We start from the raw sequence: 26454 nt of genomic DNA on the forward strand, positions 1-26454 counted from the left end.
CGTCTGCCACCGCACCCTAGTGCAGCGCCTCAGCAACGTCGGAATCCAGGAGAAGGCGCTGGAATGGATCATCTCCTTCCTCGACGGAAGAACACAGAGAGTCTGTCTACCACCGTACAAGTCAGAGGCCACCGAAGTCATCTGCGGCGTCCCTCAAGGATCCTCGCTGAGCCCAACCCTCTTTAACGTCTACATGAGCCCCCTCGCGGCCATCGCACGCCAACACAACCTCAACATCATCTCCTACGCCGACGATACCCAGCTGATCCTCTCCCTGACCAACAACCCCGCCGCCGCCAGAGCCAACCTTCACGAAGGAATGAAAGAGGTAGCCGAGTGGATGTCGACCAGCCGCCTGAAGCTGAACTCGGACAAGACGGAAGTCCTCATCCTGGGATCCTCGCCATCCGCCTGGGACGACTCCTGGTGGCCCCCCGCCCTGGGCACCGCACCCAAACCGACAGACCACGCACGCAACCTGGGCTTCATCCTGGACTCCTCCCTCTCCATGACCAAGCAAGTCAACGCCGTCTCCTCGTCATGCTTCAACACCCTGTGCATGCTACGGAAGATCTTCCGGTGGATCCCCACTAAGACCAGGAAGACTGTCACCCAGGCACTCGTCACCAGCCGACTGGACTACGGCAACGCCCTCTACGCCGGAACCACCGCCAAGCTCCAGAAGAGACTCCAACGGATCCAGAACGCCTCAGCCAGACTCATCCTCGACATCCCACGACACAGCCACATCTCCGGACACCTAAAAGACCTGCACTGGCTCCCGGTCAACAAGAGAATCACCTTCCGTCTCCTTACCCACGCACACAAAGCTCTTCACGACCAAGGCCCTAGCTACCTCAACAACCGCATCAACTTCTACGCTCCCAAACGACACCTCCGATCAGCCAGTCACGCCCTCGCCGCCGTCCCCCGCATCCGAAGAACGACAACAGGAGGAAGGTCCTTCTCCTACCTGGCCGCCAAGACCTGGAACTCCCTCCCGACCGACCTGCGCCTGACCCAAGACCACCTCGCCTTCAGGAAGAAGCTCAAGACCTGGCTGTTCGGGTAGCAGCAGCAACCCCCCCCCCCCCCCCCCCTAGCGCCTTGAGACCCTCCGGGTAAGTAGAGCGCTCTATAAATGCCTATGATTGATTGACTTTGTCACAAGTGTGAGTATGAAAGATTTAGAATGAATGATAGGGAATGATTGATGGATGTTTTTGACAGCACTTTATAGTTTTTCTTTGTGGGGTTCAAATCAAATTTCTTATTGCCAATAATGAATTTCTTACACTGTAGTATTTATCTGTTTTTGTCTTAAAAAATATGAAAAATGTGATAAAAAATGTTTCTTGATCTCAATGTATGAAAATGAAAATAAATGGAAAACTAAAGTATAACATGTCTATGTGAATATTTTCACCCTTGTTGCATCCTCTATGAAATAAATTAGATTTATTCTATGTTTTGAAAAACAAATAGGTCAGTTCAGAGGTTCTATTTCTCAGTTCACATTGTTGCTGACACACCTATAAATAAATAATTAAGCGCACTCTAATGGTTCACTCAGGTGAGTAATTCCACATTGCCTTCTGGAACTTGTAGTGTGTATCAGAATAATTCCGCACCCAAATGGGTGATGAATCCCTCGAGCTGTTATCAACCAAGATTCACAGCCCTCTGATGGTCCTCAGGGTGCAAGTCAGTTTTCAATACTAAAAGCTGCTGTGCTGTCCCACCCCAAAGGACTCGGAATAATTCATGCTCCGTGGGCCCTTTAATTGGGGTGTGTGGGGTGGGGGGGGGGGGGAGGGAGGGGGGAGAGAGAGAGGGGGAGGGGGGAGAGAGAGAGAGAGAGTCTTACTGTATAATATGGGTATATACTTTGCTACCAAGGGGTTCTAGTGACATTTACAAACCTTGAAGCTGTGGCTATGCTTTTTTGAAATTGAGCCGTCAAGTTTTGAAAAGAAACATGATACTTATTTCTTCTTCCTTTGCTGTTTAGAGTCTGTGGCAAACAGTCAGGAATGGGCCCTCAGCCGCTCCGTACCAGAGCTGAGAGTGGTAGGTTGTTTCCTATTGTTTCCATTCAAAGGCATTTCTAGGCTGGATAAGCTACTTTAAGAAGGGGGTGCTTTCCATGACATGTTCCTGTCAAAGACACATTTTTACGGGGGGGCTTTGGACACTAGTGGGGGTGGCAAAATGCAGCCAATGATGGTGAACGCATTATTGGTAGAAGTCAACAATAATTATGCTGAAAGCATTAACAGCCTTTAATGCCCAAATCACAACAAAAGTCGTGATATTTGAGTATTATGGTATTTTGATATTAGAATATTATGGGTGTAAACCTCTTACTTCCCATTCCATCCTAAATATATTGTCTTCCTTCCTTGTCTTCCTACTTACCTCCATTTCTACTTCCTGCTGTCCATTAACACTTCGCCTGTTTTTTCCATCCTCATTTCATTCCTGCTGCCTTCCTTCTGCGCTTCTTCTCCCTTCTTCAGTCATCCTATTGCTGCCCACTTAGTTCCCTTCCCTGCGCCTTCCATTCCACTGATTTTCTGACTGTGATCTCTTTCATCATACTTCCTTCCACCATGCCATCTCTGTCTCTTTGTCGGCCCCTCTATTCCTAAGTTTCATACTTGCATGCCTCCCTTTCTTTCCACTCGCCCTCACTTCCATTCTTCATTCCCAGCTGCGCCGCTTTTTCTTGATTCCTTCCTTACTGTCCATTCCTTCCCCTTTTCTGCTTCACCACTCGTTTTCTTGAGTTATCTCTTTCGCTTGCTCTTTTGCATTTCTTTTTTTTATTTTTTTATTCTGTAATTTCTTATTGTATATAAAAAAATATATATTTACATGGAGCATACATGAGTGAAAGAAGAAAGGGAGGAAAAGGGAAAAAGACGGCGCCGGGGGGGGGGGGGGGGGGGGGGGGATATCAATATTGAATATTGTCCTGCTTCTTAGTTTGAGCCAGTGGTTTCCGGTGCTTGGCACAAGCGCCTAATTGTCCACACCGGGGCTTGTGACAGTCTGCCTGAAGGTGACGCTGTCTGGCTAATTTAGAGATGAACACAACAACAGTTACTTATTAATTCAATATACATTAAACATGATTGTTACATGCAGCACAAGCCATTCTTATAGCTTTGGGGGCCTGAATTAGTCCAAAATGTCACACTTGTAGGAGTGTGATGGTTAGTAGTTGTGTTGTTACCATCATTGCCAGCATGGCAGGGGCAATGGACGGTGCAAGCTGCAGTGGCCTCCCCACCATAGCATTGGCTCTTATTTTTTTTTTTTTACAAATTAAGCATTCAGCCTTTTCTCTTTCTGTTCCCCCCTGTATTCCTTCCATCCTTTCCTCCTCGCTTTCTCAAACCTTCGGACTTCCATTCTTCTTTCCGCACACCAAGCCTCCAATTGTCCTTCCTCTCTCTGCTCTTCCTCCATCCTTCCCTTCCTACTTCTGCTCTTCCTTTCCTCCCTAGTAGCCACCCACTGTTCCTTTCATCACCCAGTCTTTGTTTCATAATTCACCCTTCTAACTCCCCCATGTTCCCTTCTGGTTGCAGGGTGTGGTAGGCAACATCAAGAGCGCCAAGTCAGCCCTTGTTCATCGCTTCGTGACTGGGTCCTACGTGGGGGTGGAATCATCAGAGAGTAAGTAATAAAAATGTGGGGTTTGAAAATGTATTTCACACTTCACCACACCTCCTGAGCCACTTTTGAGATCTGTTGATCCCTGTATCGTTTGAGAGTGGGAGGAGCCAGCGGTGTTGATGGCATACTTGGCGCCTTCAAGCCACGACTCGGCCTCTTCACCATAGTTCTATTCAGCCATCTTGATTTTTATGCTGATTTTCCATCACAGAAGCTGTCTTTAATTTGTACTGTGTCATACCACGCCCTGACGATAAATACCTTAGGAAATCTAATTTTTCCAGTATGGGGGAGCTTAGATGTTCTCAAGGTGATTTTTTTTTTTAAAGGAAAATAAATCATTGCATGATGGATCATCTTTCCCTGGACCAAATATACAATGCATTACTTTGTTCCATTTTGTTTTTCGAAAAAAAGTAACCAATCACATATTACTAATGACACTTGGATTATTGTTGCAATCCTGCGATTCAGAAGCTTACCTGAATTCCTTTTGAAAGAAAGCAATTCCTCTATTAAGATGCACTGCATGGAAAAGTGAGCATATTGTGAGTAATGCAACTAACCTAAACTAAGAATGCAGGCAGGAATTTTGACCTCAAAAGTGAGAATAAGGGGGATGGATAGTATTCCAGGAAAACGAGGAAAGTAAAAAAAGGAAGTGTCTACTCAGTGATTGAAGAAATAAGCGTGCCCCATGACTAATGCAAGAAGACAAAGAGAGAAGGGAAAGGAGCCTGAACAGGTAGGAGCTCTCATGCTTGGTCTGAGCACTGAAGAAATAATCGAGCGAGATGAATTGAAGGAGTTGGCTTTAGCGATGAAAACTAGAGAGATGGGCATAGTGACTTAAGGTACCAATGCTGGAGACCCAAACAGAATTCAGGTAGCCATAGTGACTAAAGAGGGTTCCCTATTATATGCTTTTCCCAAAAAGAAGAAGACGGTTGGACTCACACAGGAAGAAGTGCCATGATTACAGTACTGACCAAGGAAGGAGAAAGTAAATGCACAGAGGGACTGTCCTGGAAGAGATGCCAGATCACATTCCTGGTCCAAGAGAAATGCAAGAACTGGAGAAGTGTGAAGGCTATGTACCTCCTCCAAGAAGAAAAAAACAATATGTTATACTTAAAAAGAAGAGAGGTGATAGCACTGGTATGACTGGTAAAGTACGAAAATACATCCCTTGCAAAAGATGAATCAAGAATTGACACAGTGTCTGAAGAGGTGCCACGACAACCTAGCTGTGAAAAGAGAAAGGACGTGCGGGAAATGAGATTTTGATCGATTATCTGATCACCTTGATACCTATCTCATTTAAGTCCCTTTTTTGGATTGGTTATTGACTGTCATTGAGTAAAAGGCAAACCCACATAGATTACATCAACCCCATAGACTGACGCAACTTCTAAAGAACCACTTACAACTGGAAAGGTTTAAAGGTTTATTATAAAACCAAAATCAGTTGCAAATACAAACACCTCAATATAAGGTTCAACAGGTATACAGGTACTAGAAGGAACATGAACTCTCTAAGAAACCTCAATCGACAGAAGAAAACAATCAAAACCAGTTCGAAAATCAATAAGTTGAATATCATTGTCACAAGGTGAATCTGAAGCGTCATTTACAGAAAGAAAATGAAACAGGTTAAACTGTCCCTACACTATGCTAGATGACATCCCTACTTAACAAGTTCTTTACCTAAAAAGGTGTCAGCAGTTTGACTTCCGAAGAAGCTCAAACTCTCTTAGTCTCAGATGGAAACCTATGTCGCGTAGCAGTACCCTTTCTGCCTACCCATCCGCTCTCTAAGGGTCCTCAGGCCATCTGCTCTGCCTTCTCCCCGGGGTGCTGTCCCTAATACAAAATCACAGTATGGGTGGAACGCCCCTTTGAGACGCCCACCCCGTATACATTTCACGTGGTCCTGCTTCTGGTTTTTTCCATAGTTTCGTTTCTTTGAATCGTCTGTTAAGTTGACCTTGCTTCCCAGGCGCCGTCTCCATCGTGCTGGTACCCCCATGACATTCCGGTCGACTCCTCCGGACCCGAGCCTATCTCCTCAAACAGAGCTCTATTCATCAAGCCTTTGATTGGTAACCCCCTCGCACCTGCAAACAGACACTTCGAAACAGGGCCCCAAATTCCAGGCTCCCCTTATCTTACTAGGCCGTAAAACATCGACCAGCATTGGCAATTTATTTTAACAAGGCTTTTGACTTTTAGCTCACACGTGCAGATCAAAGCTAACCCACTATCTCTCCAAACCTACTAAATTATATGCAGTAGTCTGTACCCTATGAACCCTTATTTCTTGAGCTTAAAATAATATACTAACACACCACTCTAACGTTATACAAAAACACTTCTATAAAATTGCCTTTAACTTATATAAGCAAACTCATTGATTACATTGAATCCATGTCGTATTAGATGAAATGGTACACTTCGTTCTTACACAGTGCCATGTGGTCTGCACGTTTCTTCATTTTACATTTCATCTCTTTCTCCGTTTAGTAACTACATACATAGAATCTGTTTAACGCTTCTAAGGTTCCTAAACATTTTCACACATTTCTACATTAGTCCACACTCTATACGGGCTTTCTAATTCTACTAAACACTCTAGAGTAAATACAGATACATTTTCTCACTCCTTAGGTTACATAAGCTAACTTTTACGCCACAGGCTTGTAAATATGATGCAGACATAATTTTCATTCAAATTGCGCTCTCTCAGTTCCCCCCTTTGATGACCTCTAGGGGTCATCACTAGTATCTCAATTTGAATGTGTCACACAGAACTGGTTGCAAGGCTCCCCCTTTTTATCGTTTCTAGAGCTCTGAAACTTCTATATTGATGATCTTGCATAGAAGCTAACCTCCTTTCTTGCTCTCTCATGGACCTTTGCAACCGGTTTGATCTATACCATTTGTACAGTCTCACCAAACCCCACAATATGATTATGCAAATTAATATTATGAAGATAGGCTTCAGGATATACCAAACAAAGCTTTTCCCGAGATTGGCAAACCAACCTCCAACTTTACCCATTCCATGACCTACTTTTTCCCAAACATTCACCTTTGTTAGGTCTTCGATTTCTTGATGTATCTTAGTAATATTCTGTATAGCCTTCTCAAGAGGTTTTGAATTGTCTGGAATGTAAGTACAGCATTCCTGGACCTTCAAAGCCTTACAGACTCCGCCCTCTTTTGCTAACAGAACGTCTAAAGCAAGACGGTTCTGAAGGACCATTGCCCTAATCGATTGCATCTCTCCTTCCACCAGCATCAATGACCTTGCAGTACTGGCAGACAACCTATCTACAACTGTAGCTAATCTCCTGATCTTAACATCATTAAGTATCAAACCTAAAAGAGGAAACATGGCGCCAAATACATCTCCAACCACTTCAGCATCTCCTACATCCCTTTTCCCTCTTGCCGAAGCCTTTCCCTCTATGATCTCTAAATCCTTTGCATGGTATATTTTGGGGAAGACAATTGCCAAATAACAAGAACCATACCAATTGTCAGGCAATTTTACATAGGCATTTCTTCCACATACAAAATATACGTTAGGAATCACCTGCATCCCTTTCATGAAATCTTTCGTGTAATATTCTAACCGAAAAGCATGTTCACAACTAACTTCACCTACAAATACACTCTCATAATATGTTTTGCTTCGGGTTAAACATAACTTTCCTTTCTGTGTTCTATCTAAAGCTATTGGACCATTACTACCCTTCTTTTTGTGTGCCTTTTCCTCTTCGGTCCAATCTGTTTTCCATTGTCCTGACATTTTCAAAATCTTCTGCCTCCTGTAACGGTCATCAACTTGTCCAATGAACTTTTTCTCAATCTCTGACACTTTGCAAGTCAGATTATTTCGGCGTGCATATGAAGTATCTAATGTATCCCAAGGAAGGAAGAATTTTGCCAGTCTATCTTCCTTCTTGTAATAGTCCCACTTGTTCATCTGCTTATAATTCGGGACTTCAGGCAGTACCGAATCATAATTTGAAAAGTAGTACTCAAACCCCTCTCGACCATAAAATATACTGAGCAATAAACTACATGTTATCCCATATGTCAATGGAAGATGATGATATCTGATGCCTTCATCAACTGAAGCCGGCAATTGCATGCAGACGTAACAATTTTTGGCCTCCATGGCATCAATATACTCGTACAATAACTTGGCATATGCGTTTGTTCTGAAATTTCCCTGCGACTCATCTATGTGTAACCTACGGGCTTCAGCTGCCAGTAACGCCTTTTCACGTATCACATTGCTCTCCTCCTTCTTTCCAATAAGAGCAGGTTTCAAAGTCGTTACAGGCTTTACATCTGTTGTCTCAGTTACACTTGCATGTCCTACTATGTATGATACAGTAACTACTATGATTATGAGAGAAATTACTACTGCTATAAGTGTGCCTATTATGCATTTGGCTTTACGGTTTGGACTGCCGGTCTCCATGTTATCAGACAGCTTTAGCTTTTCCTTTCTGGGAAAAAAATCCTTTTGAGGTCTTCACTCAGTTTACATTGATTTCTCTGTCTGTGAAGCACTCTTAACCAACAAAGTCTCTTTTCAACAAAGTCTTATTTTTCAGCGACAGACAGCCCTAACCCTTCTCCGTCCTCTAAATGAAATCCCTAATTTTCTTCTTCTTTCCACTAGGCACTAGGTTATCTTCTTTCTTACTGGCTTAATTACAAAGTCTTTAGGTATCTACAATAATTCTGGTGCCAGCAGCTGTAATGGCGTATTCCAACAGTTCTAAACGAAGGATGGTTTCTTCATGTGCTGGTACTGGATGACCCAAGGATGGAAATTCTAATCTATTCAGCACCAGGTCCTTGATCCGACTTAGATACAGAGGGACGGGGAGTGTAAATGTCAGCAACCCTTCAGATTCGATTCCAGGTGTCAACAGCCGTACTTCCACTGTTACAATTGGATCGAGATTGGTCACCTGCACTTCCCTCACCCTCCCGGATCTCTGTCCCCAAGACATCTGCTGCTAGGTAGGTCCACTCAGGAGTGGCGTATCTTCTGCAGGGCACACGTACCCTCCTTAATCTTCTCGGACTCTCAGAGCCTGAGTCCGCTGCACCTTCGTCTAGGTCTGAGTCTTCAGAAATCGGGACAAGGGTTCTTTCTGGACTTGCTCTCAGGCTGGACCTTCTCCTTCTTTCCGGCCAGCTAGCTTCTCCACTCCTTGTCCTCCTGCTCCTTGTCCTTGCACTTGACTCTTGACCACTTGCAGCTTGGTCAGTGTCTGACTCGAACTCCCAGCTGCTTTCTCCCTCTGAGGCGACTTCAGTCTCACTGGTGTATTGACCGTCCTCTGCCTGGTCAGACACGCTCTCAGCCTCTTCTAGCACCTCTACAGCTTGACCTTTCCCCTCTGTGGCTTCTCCGCTTTCAGCTGGATTTTCATCCGAGAGAGGAGCTGTTTCTTCCAGAGGTGCTGGAACTCTTCGAGTGTGCGAGGCGTGGATCCAGTTGGGCAAGCCTCCACACTTCACTGCAGTGTTCGTGACCAATATGACTTGGAAAGGTCCACGCCAGCGCACGTCTAGACAATTCTTCCTGACGTGTTCCTTCACCAGGACCCAGTCCCCCGGAAACAGGTCATGGCACAGGTCCTGAGATGATGGAACTTCTGCAGCCTGCACCTGAAGAGACACAGAATGAATGGCGTCAGAGAGTCCCTTGCAATAGTCCAGGATCAAATCATCTGTGATGTTCAACAATGCTGCAGTTGGAACCAATGGCAGTCTCATAGCCCTCCCCATTAGCACCTCATGTGGGGAGAGACCTGTCCTTCTGTCTGGTGTGCTACGTATGCTCATAAGGACCAGTGGAAGTGTATCAGGCCAGCTTAAGGATGTCGATGAACAAACTTTGGCAAGTCGTGATTTAAGGGTGCTGTTGATTTGCTCCACGATCCCTGAAGCTTCTGGTCGATAGCTACAGTGCAACTTCTGATCTATACTTAAGGCTGAACATAGCATCTTCACTATTTCGCTGTTGAAATGTGTTCCTCTATCTGATTCCAAAGAGGCCGGCACCCTGAACCGCGGTATCAGTTCTCTAAGCAATAGCTTTGCTACTGTAAGTGTGTCGCACCTACGTGTGGGGTAAGCCTCAACCCATCTGGAAAATATACAGACAATCACTAGGACGTATCTGAGGCGATTGCACTTGGGCATTTCAATAAAATCTAGTTGCATTCTATTGAATGGCCCCCCAGACCTCCCTATGTGGCTCAATGTGACTGGTGTTCTCTTTCCTACATTCAATTGCTGACACATCACACAACGCTGACATACTGCTTCTGCCGCTACTCTAAACTTTGGGTTGTACCAAGTTTGTCTAAATACCCTTACCATGGCATCTCTACCTATGTGTGCTGGTCCATGCAATCTCCTTGCCATTGGACTGACGAGTTCGTTTGGTAACACTGCCCTCCCATCTGCAGAGATCCAAAAATCCATCTCACTCTTGGTACAACCAGCTGTCTCCCATGCCTTTTTCTCAAAATCAGGTGCATTCTTTTGGATACATTTCAACTCATCCCAAGTGTCTACAGTTTCCAACAACATAGTTAATTCAGTTCTTTCCTGTATTCCCCCCACTTCTACCTCTGTAAAGGAATACCCTTGTTCCGCACAGTAACGTGCGACTTCATCTGCATACCTGTTGCCTTGTGACACAAAATCAGTATTCCTAGTATGTGCTGTACATTTAACAACTGCAATGGCTGCTGGACCTTGTAGTGCTTCTAACAATAATCTCACAAACTCTCCATTCCTAATAGGAGAACCTGAGGAGGTCATGTAACCTCTTTGAGACCATAACTGCCCATAGTCATGAACTACCCCGAAACCATACTGGCTTTCGGTGTAAATGGTGACTCGAATTTTGTTACCTGCTAAACAGGCACGGGTCAAAGCAATGATTTCAGCTACCTGAGCGGAATGTACTCCTTCCAGGCAGGCGGCTTCCACAACTCCGGTAATGGTACAAACGGCATATGCTGCTCTCAGCTGACCAATATCGTCTCTTACGCATGAACCATCAACAAAGAATATCTCATCGGGGTCAGTCAATGGCTCATCTACGATATCTGGTCTCGGTTTGGTGCATAGTTCAGTCACATCAAGGCAGTCATGATCTGTACATACATCATCATCAATGTCATTTGGAAGTGGCATCAAAGTGGCAGGATTCAAAACAGAGCATCTCTTTAGGGTCACGTTCTCGGCAGCCAAAATGACTTGCTCATAGCGCGTGAGCCTACTGTTTGTCAGATGCTGTGTCTTGGTCCTGGTCATCAACAGTTCTACGGAATGCGGCACATACACCACTAACTGGTGTCCCATCACGATATTTTCGCAACGTTCAATGCTGACACCCGTTGCAGCAACGGATTTGAGACATCCGGGCAACGCTGCGGCTACTGGATCTAAGGTAGCCGAGAAATATGCAACTGGTCTACGGGCATTTCCGTGTATCTGGGCCAAAACTGACAAAGCACAACCTTCCCTTTCACAGCAGTAAAGTAAGAATGGTTTTTCGTAATCAGGCATTCCTAAAGCCGGGGCACGACACAAATCCTCCCTCAGCTGCAGAAACGCCATCAAACAATCCTTGTCCCATGGTACTGGATCACTCACCCCCTTGTGCGTCAGTTTTTGTAAAGGTTTTGCCTTCAGGGAAAAGTTAGCTATCCACTGCCGGCAGTAACCAACCATTCCTAGGAACATCCTGACTTCTCTTTGTGTTGTAGGCGAGTTCATTTTCATGATCGCCTCTATTCTGTCTGGAGACACCTTCCGTTTCCCTTTCTCAATCCTGTGACCCAAGTACTGCACTTCTGTCAAACAATACTGCAATTTACTTGGAGACACCTTGTGTCCGTTCTCGGCCAAGTGATTCAGTAAGGTGATGGTGTCTATTTTGCAAGCTTCCTCAGTTTCTGACGCCACAAGTAGGTCGTCTATGTACTGGACCAGAACCGAGTTCATGGTCAGTACGAGATTTTCAAGATTTTTCTTCAGCAGCTGGTTAAAAATCGATGGGCTTTCTGTATACCCCTGGAGGATACGACACCATGTTAAAACGCGATTTTCCAGCTTAAAAGCGAAAAGATATTGGCTTTCCTCATCTAAGGGGATTGAAAAGAAGGCCTGGCACAGGTCTATCACCGTGAACCATTCAGCTTGGAATGGTATCTGAAACAGTATCACTGATGGATTCGGTACCACTGGACAACATGAAACAACTATATTATTAATCTTTCGAAGATCCTGCACTATTCTGTACTTTCCACTAGGCTTCTGCAAACCCATAATCGGGGAGTTACATGGACTTCCCACGATCTCCTTCAGTATTCCCTGTTTGATCATGGATTCGATCACAGGCTTTATTCCTGCAATCGTCTCCGGTGTCAACTTGTATTGGGGTGTTCTTGGATACTCAGCATTTGGTTTTACCATGATCTTTACTGGCTCTACCCCTTTGATCAGTCCTATTTCTTCTCCAGTGAAATCCCACACCTCAGCTGACACCGCACCTCTCAAGTCCCATGGAAGCTCCTCCACCGTCAAGGTAGGGTAAAGTTCCACGCATACCTGTGAGTTTGCAACCTTAAAATCGGCATCATCATCGTTAGTCTGCACTTCTACTCCTTGAGGTGTGCAATATATCGTACAATTTAGCTTGCATAACAGATCTCTTCCCAACAGACACACAGGACGGGAATCACAAATCACAAACTGGTGCTCATCACTGTATTTCCCTATTTTTACCGACACTGGTTCTGTCAGAGGATTCGTCATTCTCCTATTCGCTACTCCGACCACCTGAATCGTCTCCCCTGACATTGGCAGGCCTGGGACCACCGCCGATCTCAGAGTGGATCGAGTGGCCCCCGTGTCCACTAAAAAGGTCGTAGGACACCCTGCCACTTCTGCCTCCACGTATGGTCCCCTGTGGTCTACCTCTAGGGCTGCCCCTAGGGTACAATCTTCCTCTCTATTCACTCGCTGTCCTGTAAGGGGATCAACGTAGTAGCATTCTTCTCCTCCTACAAACAGTGGCAGTTGTCTATAGGTTTTTTTCCCCGTTCGCAATACGAGGTGGTTGAGGGAACTGGGCTCGCGGAGTCGAGGTCCCCCCTTTGATAAACTTTCCCTTCGGTATCGTCATTCCCTTCGCCTGACTGTTCTGGACCTCCTCTTCCTCAGGTTCTAATTCTCCAGTCTCGATGTTATAGGGGCACTCGCGTTTCCAATGTCCCACCTCATTACACTGGTGGCACCTAGTCGTCTTTTTCAATGCTGTAATATCTATCCTAGGTCTCTGTTTTTCCTCATCGTCTTTACTTTGATTATTCTGCTTTTTCCCTAGAGTCCCGGTTCCCTGTTGCCGCTGTCCACCCTTTCCAGCTGACTGCATCTGTACCAACATTAGTTTTTCCTTAAGTTTCTTTGCTTTCGAATCTATTTCATCGCTGCAGTACCTTGCGTACCTCAGAATTTCATCTAATGGTTTGTTTTGCCAACAAATTAAATGCTGCTGAATCATCAAGCTGATGTCAGGTCTCAAACCCAGAACGAATTTTGACACAAACTGACCTATGTCTTTAGGATCCATCACATCCAACCCACTGTACTGTTTGAACGCTTTCAGCAATCTCTCATAATACTCATGGACAGTCTCTTTAGGTTCCTGAGTGGTTCGATCTATCTTAACCCAGTCTATGTCCTGCAACGGCACCTTCTCTTTCAACCATGCCATTACCCTCTCGTACTTTTCCATGACTTTCTCTGATGGCCCATTCGTCTGGGCATCTCTATCCGGTTCAGAGATGGGCCATTCAACACTAAGCTTGCACGCCGTCCACAAATCCCCTGGTACTACGATGTCAAACAGGGTGTTCAAATCGACCCACAGCACTTTGGAGATCTTTACGAACCTCTCTACCTGTTTGTACCACTCCACGGGATTCTCCCTCAGCTTAGGGAAGGAATTGGTAAATGCCGCTAAATCCCCCCTACTCCAGGGCACATGTACGTAATTTCCATTCGCGATTTCTCGCAAAGGGAAAACTTCCATTCGCGGTGGCCCTCCCTCTGGGGACATTCCAATTGCACTCCTTCTGACGGTCCCCCTCTTGGACCATCTTTCCTCCCATTTATCCAAATCCCTCCACGTTCTTATACCCAGGATCAGTTCCTTTATGTGTATTTTCAACCCAATCGTCCTCCGTTCATCTAGGTCCTGATCCGTGCAATTCAGCCTATGGTTACCCTGTAAGGCTTTTGTTCTTGATAAATCTATCATATACCTTGTTGCCAACTCGGATAATCTTTCATGTACTGACCTCGCCTTCCGAGTAACATCCTTTGCCATAAACAGTACCTCATCTTGTTCATACAGGTCGATCCTTTCCATTGGCAATGTGCCGTCTATTATTTCATCTAGATCTGATTTTAGACTGGTTACATCGAGTCTTTTTGCCTTTACCTCAGCTCTCAGTACCTCACTTCTAGACGGTCCATTTACATCCCTTTCGTCCCAACTCCGAGTCCTACGTCTAGGCACAGGTGAGCTATAAGGAGTCCTCCTTTGTTCCCTTTGTCCCCATCTTTCTAAATCCCATGCTCTTCCATTTTCCCTAGGTGTATGGTGGAACAATGTTCTATTTCCCACCACCCCATTCTGTCTATTCGGCTCTGTCTCTCTAGATGCGAGATAGGATCCCCCATTATGTTCTAAGTCACCGCAATTCCCTTGCTGTCTGGTGTCACTCAGTAAACGATAAAGGTCCCTCACAGCTCTCCATGTTCCCGCGATCCCGTCCGTGATCACTGGACACATGGTGAGACCCTTCGCGACTCCCCATACTCCCGCGACTCCAATGTTGCACATTTTCGCCAGGTGTATGGTGAGTGCACCTGTAACTATTTCTGTACTCCTGTGTCCTTCGTTCTCCCTCACTGAGGATGGGGCGAGGCACCCCCCTACATCCTGCACTCTTGTCTTCACACATTTGTCTATTGCCACCGATGGTATGGCAAGTATCTCCTTTACTTTCTTGAGTCCCTCCATCCCACTCCGGACTGCTTTCGCCAGCTCCGCAGTGAGAGAGGATCCTGTTATCTTGACCTCTCCATTCGGCTTCCGTTTCTATTCTTTTATTCTGAGTCTCTACGGCAGCGTCCCATTCTTTCAAGTATTTCCTTAACTCCTTAAAGGACTTCGGTCGCGGTCCCCTCAGATCCATCAGTCCTCTCTGACCCCCCTGCTCTATTAAGGGATCCGTTACTGAATCCAATGGGGTACTCCGACCCCTTGGTCCTAGCAACTGCCTTTGGGAATTAATCGTATTGTTCCTGATTTCCATCTCTGCTCTTTCCCTGTCCCAATGTGCCTGTTCCTCCTCCTGAGCTCTCTCTGGGTTGTAGATTGACACTACAGGACCTATGGTAACAGGTACTTGTAGATCATCCGGCAGTTGATACGACCTTGCACACTCCGTTTCCGGCACTTTCTGTACCACAAACCTTCCGACTACTCTCTGTACTGGACTAGGTTGAGGTATTTCCTCGCCTTTCTTGGGTTCCCAATCCGATATGGGGAGCGGTCTGTATTCCCCCTTCCCGGCCCCGTCCCCCTGCTGGAGTTCGGGACGTTCGGTCTCTCTATTGTACGGAGGTGGTCTGTCTAATAATAACCTATTTATCAGACTATCATCCGTCTCGCTCTCATCATCCTCCTCTGGAGGCTTCTTTTCTCCTGTGACTTCTATCACTGGGTACAGTTTATCTGCCTCTATTCTCTGCACCCTCCACTTTTTAGCTTCATCGTCCCATTTGGCATCCTGCACTGCTCTTACCGATCGTCTCACTCTTTCTTGTCGCCTGTTCAAGCTCCGGTCGTACGCCGCCCTGAACCATGCATTGAGGGCTTCGAACTGTGTTGTCCTGGGTAGAGGTCTCGTTGCGAGCATTACTGCTTTCAGCTGATTCAATGCTTCTAACCTAAACGTCCCGTATCTCGGGAACGTCAGTTCCTCATTTCCCTCGGTTATCTTGCTCCACTCGGAGATCCACAGTATAGTGTGTAACCCAACATTCACAGCCATATAGTGAGCTGGTGTACGCTCTGGCGGAGCCTCTTCCCCAGCATACGAATTTCCCCTGTCTCTCTTAAAGATCGCCCTTAGACATTTAAAACACTTCATTTTCAAGAATCTACTATTTTCCTTAATTCCCTTCCTTGTTTACTTCCCGATGGCGAACCACCAATCCCTGGGCTGCTCTCGCTGACCAGCCTATCCCAGCGCGGTTCTCGCTGACCAGTCTATCCCAGCGCGGCTCTACACCAACCAGCCTATCACAGCGCGGCTCGCTCTGACGTCACTCGTCCCCTTTGCAGCAGTTCCCCTCCTTTCTCAGCTCGTCTCCCGGTCTTGCATGCGTCCCATTCATACACCGAAAAATGATTTCTTCCGACCAAGCGATCACCTTTCTTGACTGTACGTCCACAGTCTAACTGTAATTGTCACCTCAACTGACGAGACGTCTTTCACTAACGTTCAGACGCTCGCCTTAACTGATAGGTTACTTACACACAGTAAACGTCCGACCAGCGTCCGTTACTCATACCCTCACTCTTACGTTCCCCCTATCGCGGTCCAACGGGCGATCAATGGTACCTCATGACCCCCTTCACAATGGTAGACAATTACTCTGGATGTCCGATACACCCGAACCACTTAAGCCCTTCCCTGGACTTAAGATTTTCACCGGTTGCGCGCGCTCACAACCGTCTCACAATCACACTACAGGCATTCAACTCCGCTTGACATTACAACACAGGTACAACACAAAACACCGCAATCTGGCAACGCATGACCCTTATACTTACTCTCGACCGACTCTGCTGCTTTTTCTCTCTCGCACCGTCAGCACCTTCTTCGGCAGGTAGCTCTTCTTCTGGTCGTCGATGACTAGGGGCCTTGGGGTAATCTAGACCTAACCTAGGTCGCCTTCCTCACGAAGCCAACCATCTTTCTCTGCTACCAACTGCGGGAAATGAGATTTTGATCGATTATCTGATCACCTTGATACCTATCTCATTTAAGTCCCTTTTTTGGATCGGTTATTGACTGTCATTGAGTAAAAGGCAAACCCACATAGATTACATCAACCCCATAGACTGACGCAACTTCTAAAGAACCACTTACAACTGGAAAGGTTTAAAGGTTTATTATAAAACCAAAATCAGTTGCAAATACAAACACCTCAATATAAGGTTCAACAGGTATACAGGTACTAGAAGGAACATGAACTCTCTAAGAAACCTCAATCGACAGAAGAAAACAATCAAAACCAGTTCGAAAATCAATAAGTTGAATATCATTGTCACAAGGTGAATCTGAAGCGTCATTTACAGAAAGAAAATGAAACAGGTTAAACTGTCCCTACACTATGCTAGATGACATCCCTACTTAACAAGTTCTTTACCTAAAAAGGTGTCAGCAGTTTGACTTCCGAAGAAGCTCAAACTCTCTTAGTCTCAGATGGAAACCTATGTCGCGTAGCAGTACCCTTTCTGCCTACCCATCCGCTCTCTAAGGGTCCTCAGGCCATCTGCTCTGCCTTCTCCCCGGGGTGCTGTCCCTAATACAAAATCACAGTATGGGTGGAACGCCCCTTTGAGACGCCCACCCCGTATACATTTCACGTGGTCCTGCTTCTGGTTTTTTCCATAGTTTCGTTTCTTTGAATCGTCTGTTAAGTTGACCTTGCTTCCCAGGCGCCGTCTCCATCGTGCTGGTACCCCCATGACATTCCGGTCGACTCCTCCGGACCCGAGCCTATCTCCTCAAACAGAGCTCTATTCATCAAGCCTTTGATTGGTAACCCCCTCGCACCTGCAAACAGACACTTCGAAACAGGGCCCCAAATTCCAGGCTCCCCTTATCTTACTAGGCCGTAAAACTTCGACCAGCATTGGCAATTTATTTTAACGAGGCTTTTGACTTTTAGCTCACACGTGCAGATCAAAGCTAACCCACTATCTCTCCAAACCTACTAAATTATATGCAGTAGTCTGTACCCTATGAACCCTTATTTCTTGAGCTTAAAATAATATACTAACACACCACTCTAACGTTATACAAAAACACTTCTATAAAATTGCCTTTAACTTATATAAGCAAACTCATTGATTACATTGAATCCATGTCGTATTAGATGAAATGGTACACTTCGTTCTTACACAGTGCCATGTGGTCTGCACGTTTCTTCATTTTACATTTCATCTCTTTCTCCGTTTAGTAACTACATACATAGAATCTGTTTAACGCTTCTAAGGTTCCTAAACATTTTCACACATTTCTACATTAGTCCACACTCTATACGGTCTTTCTAATTCTACGAAACACTCTAGAGTAAATACAGATACATTTTCTCACTCCTTAGGTTACATAAGCTAACTTTTACGCCACAGGCTTGTAAATATGATGCAGACATAATTTTCATTCAAATTGCGCTCACTCAGACGCATGACGTTTGAAAGAGGTATCAGGGCGGCAAGTCACGCAAAGAATTAGAAAAAGGTCGGTGGTATGAGAGACTTCAGTGTTGCCAGAGCCATAAACCTAAACCAAGAAGAAGAAAGATGGAAATAGACACTGAGAGTTGAGGATGCAGAGGAGAAGGTGGAGATGAAATATGGAAATAGGGAATAAACAGGTAACAGGGCAACATGCCTGACCCAGAAGAAGAAACGGACACAGGGAATGTAACAGTACCAGGGTCAGATGGCTGATCCAGAAAGGAGACAGATGACTCTAGTGGACATTCATGCACCAGAACCACATGCCTGACCCCTGAAGAATTACAAATGCAAAAGAAAGTGGGAGTGACAGGACCACAATCATGGCCAAAGACAGAGATGGGTGGACACGTGGCTGTTAGATGTAAAAACACTATGTATGGCTAAACAAGAAGAAACATTCAAACATTAACTTCAACATACCTAGGGCAACATGCATAACCGAAGAAGAAAAAAGGACTACGTTGCTGAAATGATGGGAATATTTTGTGTGTTGAGTCAGGAGATACATAAAAACATTAAAACTGGGGTGAGTGGAATATATCAAACACACAAAAGGGGATGGGAGGAATATTAGCAGCAAGTCTAACAACTGGCAACCACTTGGGGTAGCATTCCAACGCATTGTTCTTTTGCCCATCATGCCACCTCAGTTTGGACCCAGTCAGATGGAAATCAGTTTAGACCCTGCTCCAATAGGAACAATCCAGCCAAACCTGCCAGGCCAGGTCCTCCCTGAACCACAACACAAGTAACCCAAGATCGATTTTTCCCTGATTGGGGCTCTTCGGTACTGTGTAGCTTGGTTCCAGTTGCATACTGAGCAAGGTTACCACATCTGGGCATACCCTTGCTACTTAGGGCTTTACATCAAACACACAAAAGGTGATGGGAGGATTCTTGCAACAGGTCTAACCAATGGCAATCGCTCTGGGTAGCATTCAAGCCCATTGTTTTTTGCTACACCTGACTAATGAGCCCCAGTCAGAGTGAAACCGGTCTTGGGATGGCTGTGTTTCGATTCATGGAGGACCTGGCCTGGCAGTGCGGGTTGGACTGTTCCTACTAGTTCTAGATCAGGGTTAAGACTGAGGTGCATACACCTGGGTCTTAACTGAGGTTGGATGGTGCGGCAAATGAGCGATGTTCTGGAATGCTACCCCAAGCGATTGGAAGTGGTTAGACTTGATGCAAGCATTTTTCCAATCACCTTTTGCGTGTTTGGTAAGTGGAATATATACCTCAATATACCTCACCTGAGTGCCCAAAACATGGCACGTGGAATCAGAGAAGGGCCAAGCAGCTGAATGAAAGGATATGTTATTGGTGGCAAATCTCGCCCTTAGGAGTCCACACTACAAACCAATGCCCGTATTCCTTTCAGACTCCCTCACAATCTTTAGCGCTATGAGTCTAGCAGTTGCGAGGGACTCCTTTCAGAAGTGCAATTCTGCCACAACACGGGATACTGTAGCAAATATGTCGGCAGGCTCTGTAGTAGTTTGTTGAATGAGGAAACTTTTCCAGTACTACACCTGAAGCATGCCCTGGGAACTGCTGAGCAGAACAAAATTTCCTGCTCTAAGGACCCCAGGAGGCCATCTTCGTCCTCTACACTTCATCATGTGTGACACCTCCACTGTGTTCTAATTTCTCTGTAATTCCAGAGTCTAATTAGCAAACGAGCAAAGTATGCAGCACTGGTTGTCTTGCCAGTGCTTTGGGAGAGAATGACTTGCTCGGACATCAGCTGGGGACAACAAGCCATTCATCCCGTCCAATGTGGCTGTTCTAAGGCAAAGGCAATTTTCAAAAAAATCCATGAAAGAAGATTGTTATGATGAACCACTACATTAATCTATATCGATGACATTTTCACCATATACACTAGAAACCTAATAGTTTCAAAGCATGCCTCTCCCATCCCTGTTCCTTCTGTCCTCACTCCAGGCGGGACTGTTTAATGGCATGCATGAACATTTTTTAGGACATACCTAAAGGGGATAAGTGTAGTGTTTTGTGTGTAATATGAGATATTCCCCAGAATGCACTGGTTCCAAGCATTTGAAGGCAAGGATGCTAAGGTAACGTATCAATGAGGCTGTTTAATTCTAGTTTGTTGAGTCAGTTGTGCATTGATAAAGCTGATCGTATACAGGATTCACTTGCCATATGCATGTACATGATATCTATCTCTTGAGAGTGTTATTATATTTATTAAGTATTGGCCTGGGTGCCCTGTCTCCTATTAAGAGACACTACTAAAATAAAAAAAGGTAGAAAGCCAAAAGAAAGGGTTTTTAGTACAAAGGAAGTGTTGGCGCTCTTCAAATTAACGTAATATGTGCAAGTGTGAACTGGTCGATATGGTGCTGACTAGGAAGGGGAGACCCTTATAACCTCTTATTGTGTGTAGGGAAAACCCTACAGCAATACAGTTTAGCTACATCCTGGGCACACATACATAGTAAAACAAGTTCATACAAAAGTAGACATCAAAATTTGTACATCAAAATTTGTACAGGGTTCTTGAGTTATGCTGCATATTCTTTGGAGAAGTGTGGCTCAGGGGTTAGAGGCAGCAGACCCGGAAGCTGAGATCGGTCCTGGACCAGGGTTCAAATCCCTGCCTCGGCGGGTCTTGGGCTCAAAAATTCCACGGACTCGATAATTCTCGTTCCGGTGCCTACTCGACTCATGGGTTCACCCTCTGCGACTCTGGGCAATAGCTTGCTTAATCCCCACTACGGCCCCTCGCGGCGGGATGCCTTGCTTTCACCTTGTGGATACCCTGCTGGGGTTATCTCACAGGGGAATACCAGGACGGGTTCCCAAGGCAAGCGCCTTGATGCCTGCAGGTGATACGTGCGCTATATAAATCGCATTTACATTTACATTGTGGTGAAACACAACCAGCCGACACGTGTTTCGTCAGGGAAAAGTAGTCCCACGACTTCTTCAGGGCTGTTCAAAGTTGCGAGAACTAAGCAAAGTCCCAAGACCAGTGATAATTCCAACCCAGCTTGGTACGAGTATATGTAGTACGTTTCAGTAAAGAAAGGATAAGGCGCCTAAAAGACCTGCAAAATATTTTTTCCGGCAGTGCCCCATATTCGGATGGCTGGTGATAATTCCAACCCGGCAGTCCTGGGGCGCCAACAGGAGTGTTACACCAATGTATATTGAGAATCTCTGTTCAAGTTAATTCCATCAACAGGTACCGCAAGTACAAAAGTGGAAAGATCCGATTAGAAATCGATTATAGTAAATGTGTATAGAAATGCCACAGCATTATTAAAACGGTCAAAAGGCAGTAAATAAGGGCGCTGAACATGTGTGTGTGTTCATGTAGCTCTTAGAGTATCTGCAGAATACGCGTCCTGGCGGCACCGATTCTGTTGTTCGACACACTTGTATGTGTGCCCAGGATCTGGCTAAAAACAAAAAGGTGATGGGTGGAATGCTTCTCCCCCTTTTTTTGCCCATCACACTGCAGACCCATTGCTATTAGGGCATTGCACTGAGGAAAACAAACACCCCCATTTGGGATTTGACCTATCTGTTACTCGTAAGTGAGGTACAGTGCGAGTCCTATCTCACAGGGACCCTATTCAAAGGAAGCATCAGACCAGAAGCAGTTGAGGTGGTCACTAAGGGATAGCTGTCATTCCCCAATTTGGTAAATCAATTCCAGAATCTCAGATATGTTCACTGTCTTACTCTGCATTGTCTTGCAAGAGCTTCTTACACTGTTGATCTCAAACACACCATCTAATCATCACCCAACTTACCCCAGGCACCTTAGCCAATCAACATTTACTTAATGCAGTCGCCTAACAATATCAATTTATCCCGGAATCCTCAGCAAGTCATTAGTCACTTAAGCGAGGGAACTGGGCCAATCAGATGTAATTTACCACAAGGCACATCAGTCGATTATTTCACCACAGGCCCTCTGCCAATCATCACTTGTGATTTATCACCAATTTTAACCTAGCCTACTCACATTGTAGATGTTCTGCATAAGTCAATAGATCTCTTCTTGAATCAATGCTTTAACTCTCTGTGGTGCACCTGCAACAACACCTTTCATGTCATACAATAATTTAAAAAAAGGATTAAATAGTCACTCTGCTACTAACCAATATAGCTTCTGTTAGTCTTGTAGGCATTATAAGTAAGGCTCTATCTCAGATACTGCTGACCTGTTCAGAAGATCATACTGGCTGTATTTTACTCAGTTTTGAATGCCTCATCTGGAGCGTTGTTCCCAGTTCTAGACCGTGGTGTTTACATATAAAGAGGGAATAAATAGGAAGAAGCACAGTAAAAGTGAGTAAATTGTTCACTGGAAGACAACTCAGAGAACCAGAGGTCGCCATTTGTGATGGTAGAGCAGGCTCAATACTAAAATTAGGAATTCCTTTTCGTAGAAAGAGCGGCGAATGCCTGGAGCACCCGCCAAGCAGAAGTAGGAGAAATAAACTGTAGGTGCAATTCAGAAGTCAAACATACGTGCAAAATCAACAAGTAAAGCTGAATACTACATTTGGTATGTCAGTGCTAAGCAGATCGGATGGGCTCAGAAGTACATATTTCCTTTTGAATTGTATAGTTCAGTATCGTGCGTTGTATGGTTTCCAGGAGCCCATGGGTGGGGAAGAGGGCTTGTTTTAATTTAGGATGGAAAACACTGCTTCCATTTTAACTTGCCACTATGAAGTCAATGTGCATATGTTGACTGGTTACTTTGGAGGCCACTTTGGGCCATTCCAGAGTGACAAATGCTTGACTTGGAGACCACTGAATCACTGTCCACCATGGCATTACAAATGGTTTGCTCAGGTTCCCCGTACATTCTTTTTCTTCAATATCTCTCTATTAATTTTCAGACAGGGTCATAACAGTTGTGTACAGTTTGTAGAAGCACTCAAGCATATTATCAGACATTACATTTATAAGCACAATAGAATAACAATTCCGCTCAAGTTCTGGCAGCGACTGAGGTATGTTATATCTCCTCGTCTTATAGGGTGTGTACTTGTTCCCATAGTCCGTACCTATGCGATCTTCTGTGGTCAGGAGATACAGGATGGCACTTAGGCCAGCATGAAGGACAAGACAAGAACAGAGAACCATTGCAACTCACCAGGGGATCTGAACTATGAAGCCGGGTGTTAGTCGCTGCCGAAATCCCAAACATTGCCCCTTCCTAGTGTATCTGAGCACTGCCCTTACTAATACCTGCCTTTTTAGATGCCCTAGTTCATTTTTCTATATGTTCCAGTTATATGAGTTATCTCTTCAGTGAGTATTCATACTTCCCAAGGGGTATCCTTCGTTGGTGTTACAGCCAGTGCCTGTGGGCGCTTGATGCGGGTAGGGCGTGGTGTGCCCCAGGTCGAGCTTCAGAATCCACCCAGTCAGGGAGATTCAAGTCCTCCCCTGTCCTTCATTCATGGTGGTTTATCATCTGTTTTGGATTTTAGAGCGGTCCGGTAATCGTCCTATGTTTCTGCAGAAGGGCCTCTAAGGCCCTGTGCACATAGTTTATCCCATGCATTCGTATCTGCAGTCCCCTATTTAAGGAGATCATTTCACCACCCTCGCTGCTGTGGCATCGCATCCCCAGTGATTTTCAGGCCTTTGTAATACTCCATTTAGCTAGAGTGTATGCTATGTATTTCGCTACAGGCTTTGTCTTTTCCATATGTCTATCAGCCCCAGGAGGCATTGCTTAGGAGTATGTTCATGAGGTTGGTTCGCAAGCTCAGTTATAGTGCCACACCATCCCTTCAGCACCTTTCTATTTCAGTGCAGAACCAAAACATGTGTTGGAAATCCACTGTCTGTGCGGGGCATCAACGGCATTCGGGCTGTTCGCCCGGGAACAAGTGGTTCAACCACGTAGGGGTAAGATATGTATGGTGGAAGTAGTTGTACTGGGTATAGTTCATTCTTGGGTTCCTCTACACTGTTTTTACCTGCCTCAACGCCCCATCCCACTGCTCTGCTTATCCATCAACTCCTGCCCTACAATGTCATCCCAATTACCCCGCAAACCAGGGTATTCAGTAAGTTGGGACACGAGGAGCACGTTATATTACAAACTTATCGCCATCTTACCCCTGCCGCGTTCTAGCATTAGTCCATGCTTTTAGGAGGTGTGCGGTTCGGCCTGGTCCTGGCCCCATGTCTTCTTGATGACATTTGCCAGTGCAATGTACGTCGGGTAGTGGCCAAGGCCAATTCCGTATTTCTCGGTCACCTCCGGGAATGTGAGCAGCATGGTATGCTCATACATGTCTCCCAATGTGGACCGTCCATTCTCTGACCAGTGCTTCGTGTCGTGGTGTAGGATGATTGCATTGAAGTCATGGAGTTCACCATACTTGATAGGTTTCGAGGCCAGTTTACTACATCCTGAAATAACAAAGGATGCATTATATGCATTGCACACGACTCCAACAAGTGAGAGTTGGCATGGTGGCGATTTGGTGGGTGTTGTAAACCACTAGAACATCGAATGTAGAAGACCTTGTGTTTTCGTTTCTCATAAGTCAGGACACTAGATTTATGTGATTTTGCAGCGGCTAAGTTTTCAGTATGAATATGGATTTGCCGCATTTGCCAAACAATTAATCTTATGTTGCATAATCTGCATGTTTCAGCAAAACAAAAAAGTTTCTAGTTCAGATGGATTAAAAGTTACTAAAAACATGGCAATACATCTTGTTGCGCAATGAAAGGCCCGTCAAAAAGGTTGACTAGGTACCTTTCTGTTTATTTCTGTATTTGGGTGTCAAAGTAACAGTTGCCCAGATAAAGTTAATGTGTAAAAAGGCCAAACTAACGGGGTAATACTAACACAAAAAGCGCTGCATAATGTATAATTTGCATTTTCTTGCTGCATGGCGAACCATGCAGCGCAATTTGGTGTTCCCCTGGCCCATAGTCCCAGTGACCTTGTTCATAAACCTTGCAAGCTATGGAGTCAAACTCTATATTGGCTGTAGTTAAATGTGCCCCGTTTGGAATCGACATATGTTCAGTGGCGTAACGAACACGAGAAAGCACCCCTGTAAAGTGCATTAAGGAGGCACCCAAGCTCCAGACGCAGTCAGGAGCTCTCAGCCACCGCCCGTGCACAGTGCCTGAGGTCGGTGGAGGGGGCTGGAGCTCGATGGGCGCCCCTGGAGCTCTAGGGGCCTCTCACGCACCACGGAGACTGTTGTTACACTACTGCAGGGCTTTAAGTGGGCCGGGTCTGAGCACCAGCAGTTTTTTAAGGCCGCCTCGAAACGGGTCCCTATCGGGCTCTGTTTAGTGCCCTGGCACAGGCGGTCCGTTTTTTTTCGGGACTGCAGTGACAGCAGGCACATTGATGTGCGTGTGGCGAGCATAGTCCCATCAGGACAACAGCACCCCCCTGCCCCAACATACCCAACATCCCGCAAATAACACACAGACACCAGTGTTAGATTGGGAAAAGTTGCTGCAGGTTTATTTTCTTACATACAACATTATGTAATCACAGTGGGTTATCTTACGTGCGATCCAAGGGCGGGCCGTATTCTCGCCACCTGCCCGCCTGATGAGCCAAGCAGCACAGTGGCAAACCACCCATCTGCTTCATCATTATGGTAATGACTCTACTCACGCCCCTTACGGGGGGTATGTAGGCAAACCCCCGGTTGCACAGGCACACAACCGCCCGAAGGACTACTGGGGCGCCGACACGGGTTCCCGGCCTCCCATGAGGTTCCAGGTTGGGCCCTGGCACCCCTATGTGCCCGCTGAAGTACAGTGCTTTACCTCTCTGCTTCCGGATCGCCCCGTAACTCCCCCTGCAATGAAAAAGAACACATTAAAGTTCCCACAGGAACCCCCCCTTAGCTGACACTCAGGATAAGAGGTAGGGAGGGAAAAGAGTGGCCCGTGACCCGACGTGCGACGTCCGGAGCGGCAAAGAGGCTGATAAAATGGCGAGGGGAAATTATAAACCCCTCGCCTGCCTACCGCCCCGGACGTGCGTCACTTGCCCGCCCACGCTCCAACCGGGCACCACCTGCCCGGGGAGGAGTGGCTGACCCAAGTATGGGGGGGCGGGA

General features: G+C 45.8%; 1 protein-coding gene across 1 annotated transcript in view; it reads left to right on the top strand.

Moving 5' to 3' along the window:
* LOC147662702 (uncharacterized) overlaps positions 1-26454 on the top strand; it is a gene marked incomplete at its 3' end in the record, with an annotated part of 546487 nt that overhangs the window by 275219 nt on the left and 244814 nt on the right. Inside the window, exons 2-3 of the mRNA XM_086950963.1 lie at positions 2012-2070; positions 3597-3684. Coding sequence (XP_086807089.1) covers positions 2012-2070; positions 3597-3684 — 147 coding nt within the window. The remainder of the gene's footprint in view (positions 1-2011; positions 2071-3596; positions 3685-26454) is intronic.

This window comes from Lissotriton vulgaris, unplaced genomic scaffold (assembly GCF_964263255.1).
Source record: "Lissotriton vulgaris unplaced genomic scaffold, aLisVul1.2 SCAFFOLD_1131, whole genome shotgun sequence".
Taxonomy (NCBI): Eukaryota; Metazoa; Chordata; class Amphibia; order Caudata; family Salamandridae; genus Lissotriton; species Lissotriton vulgaris.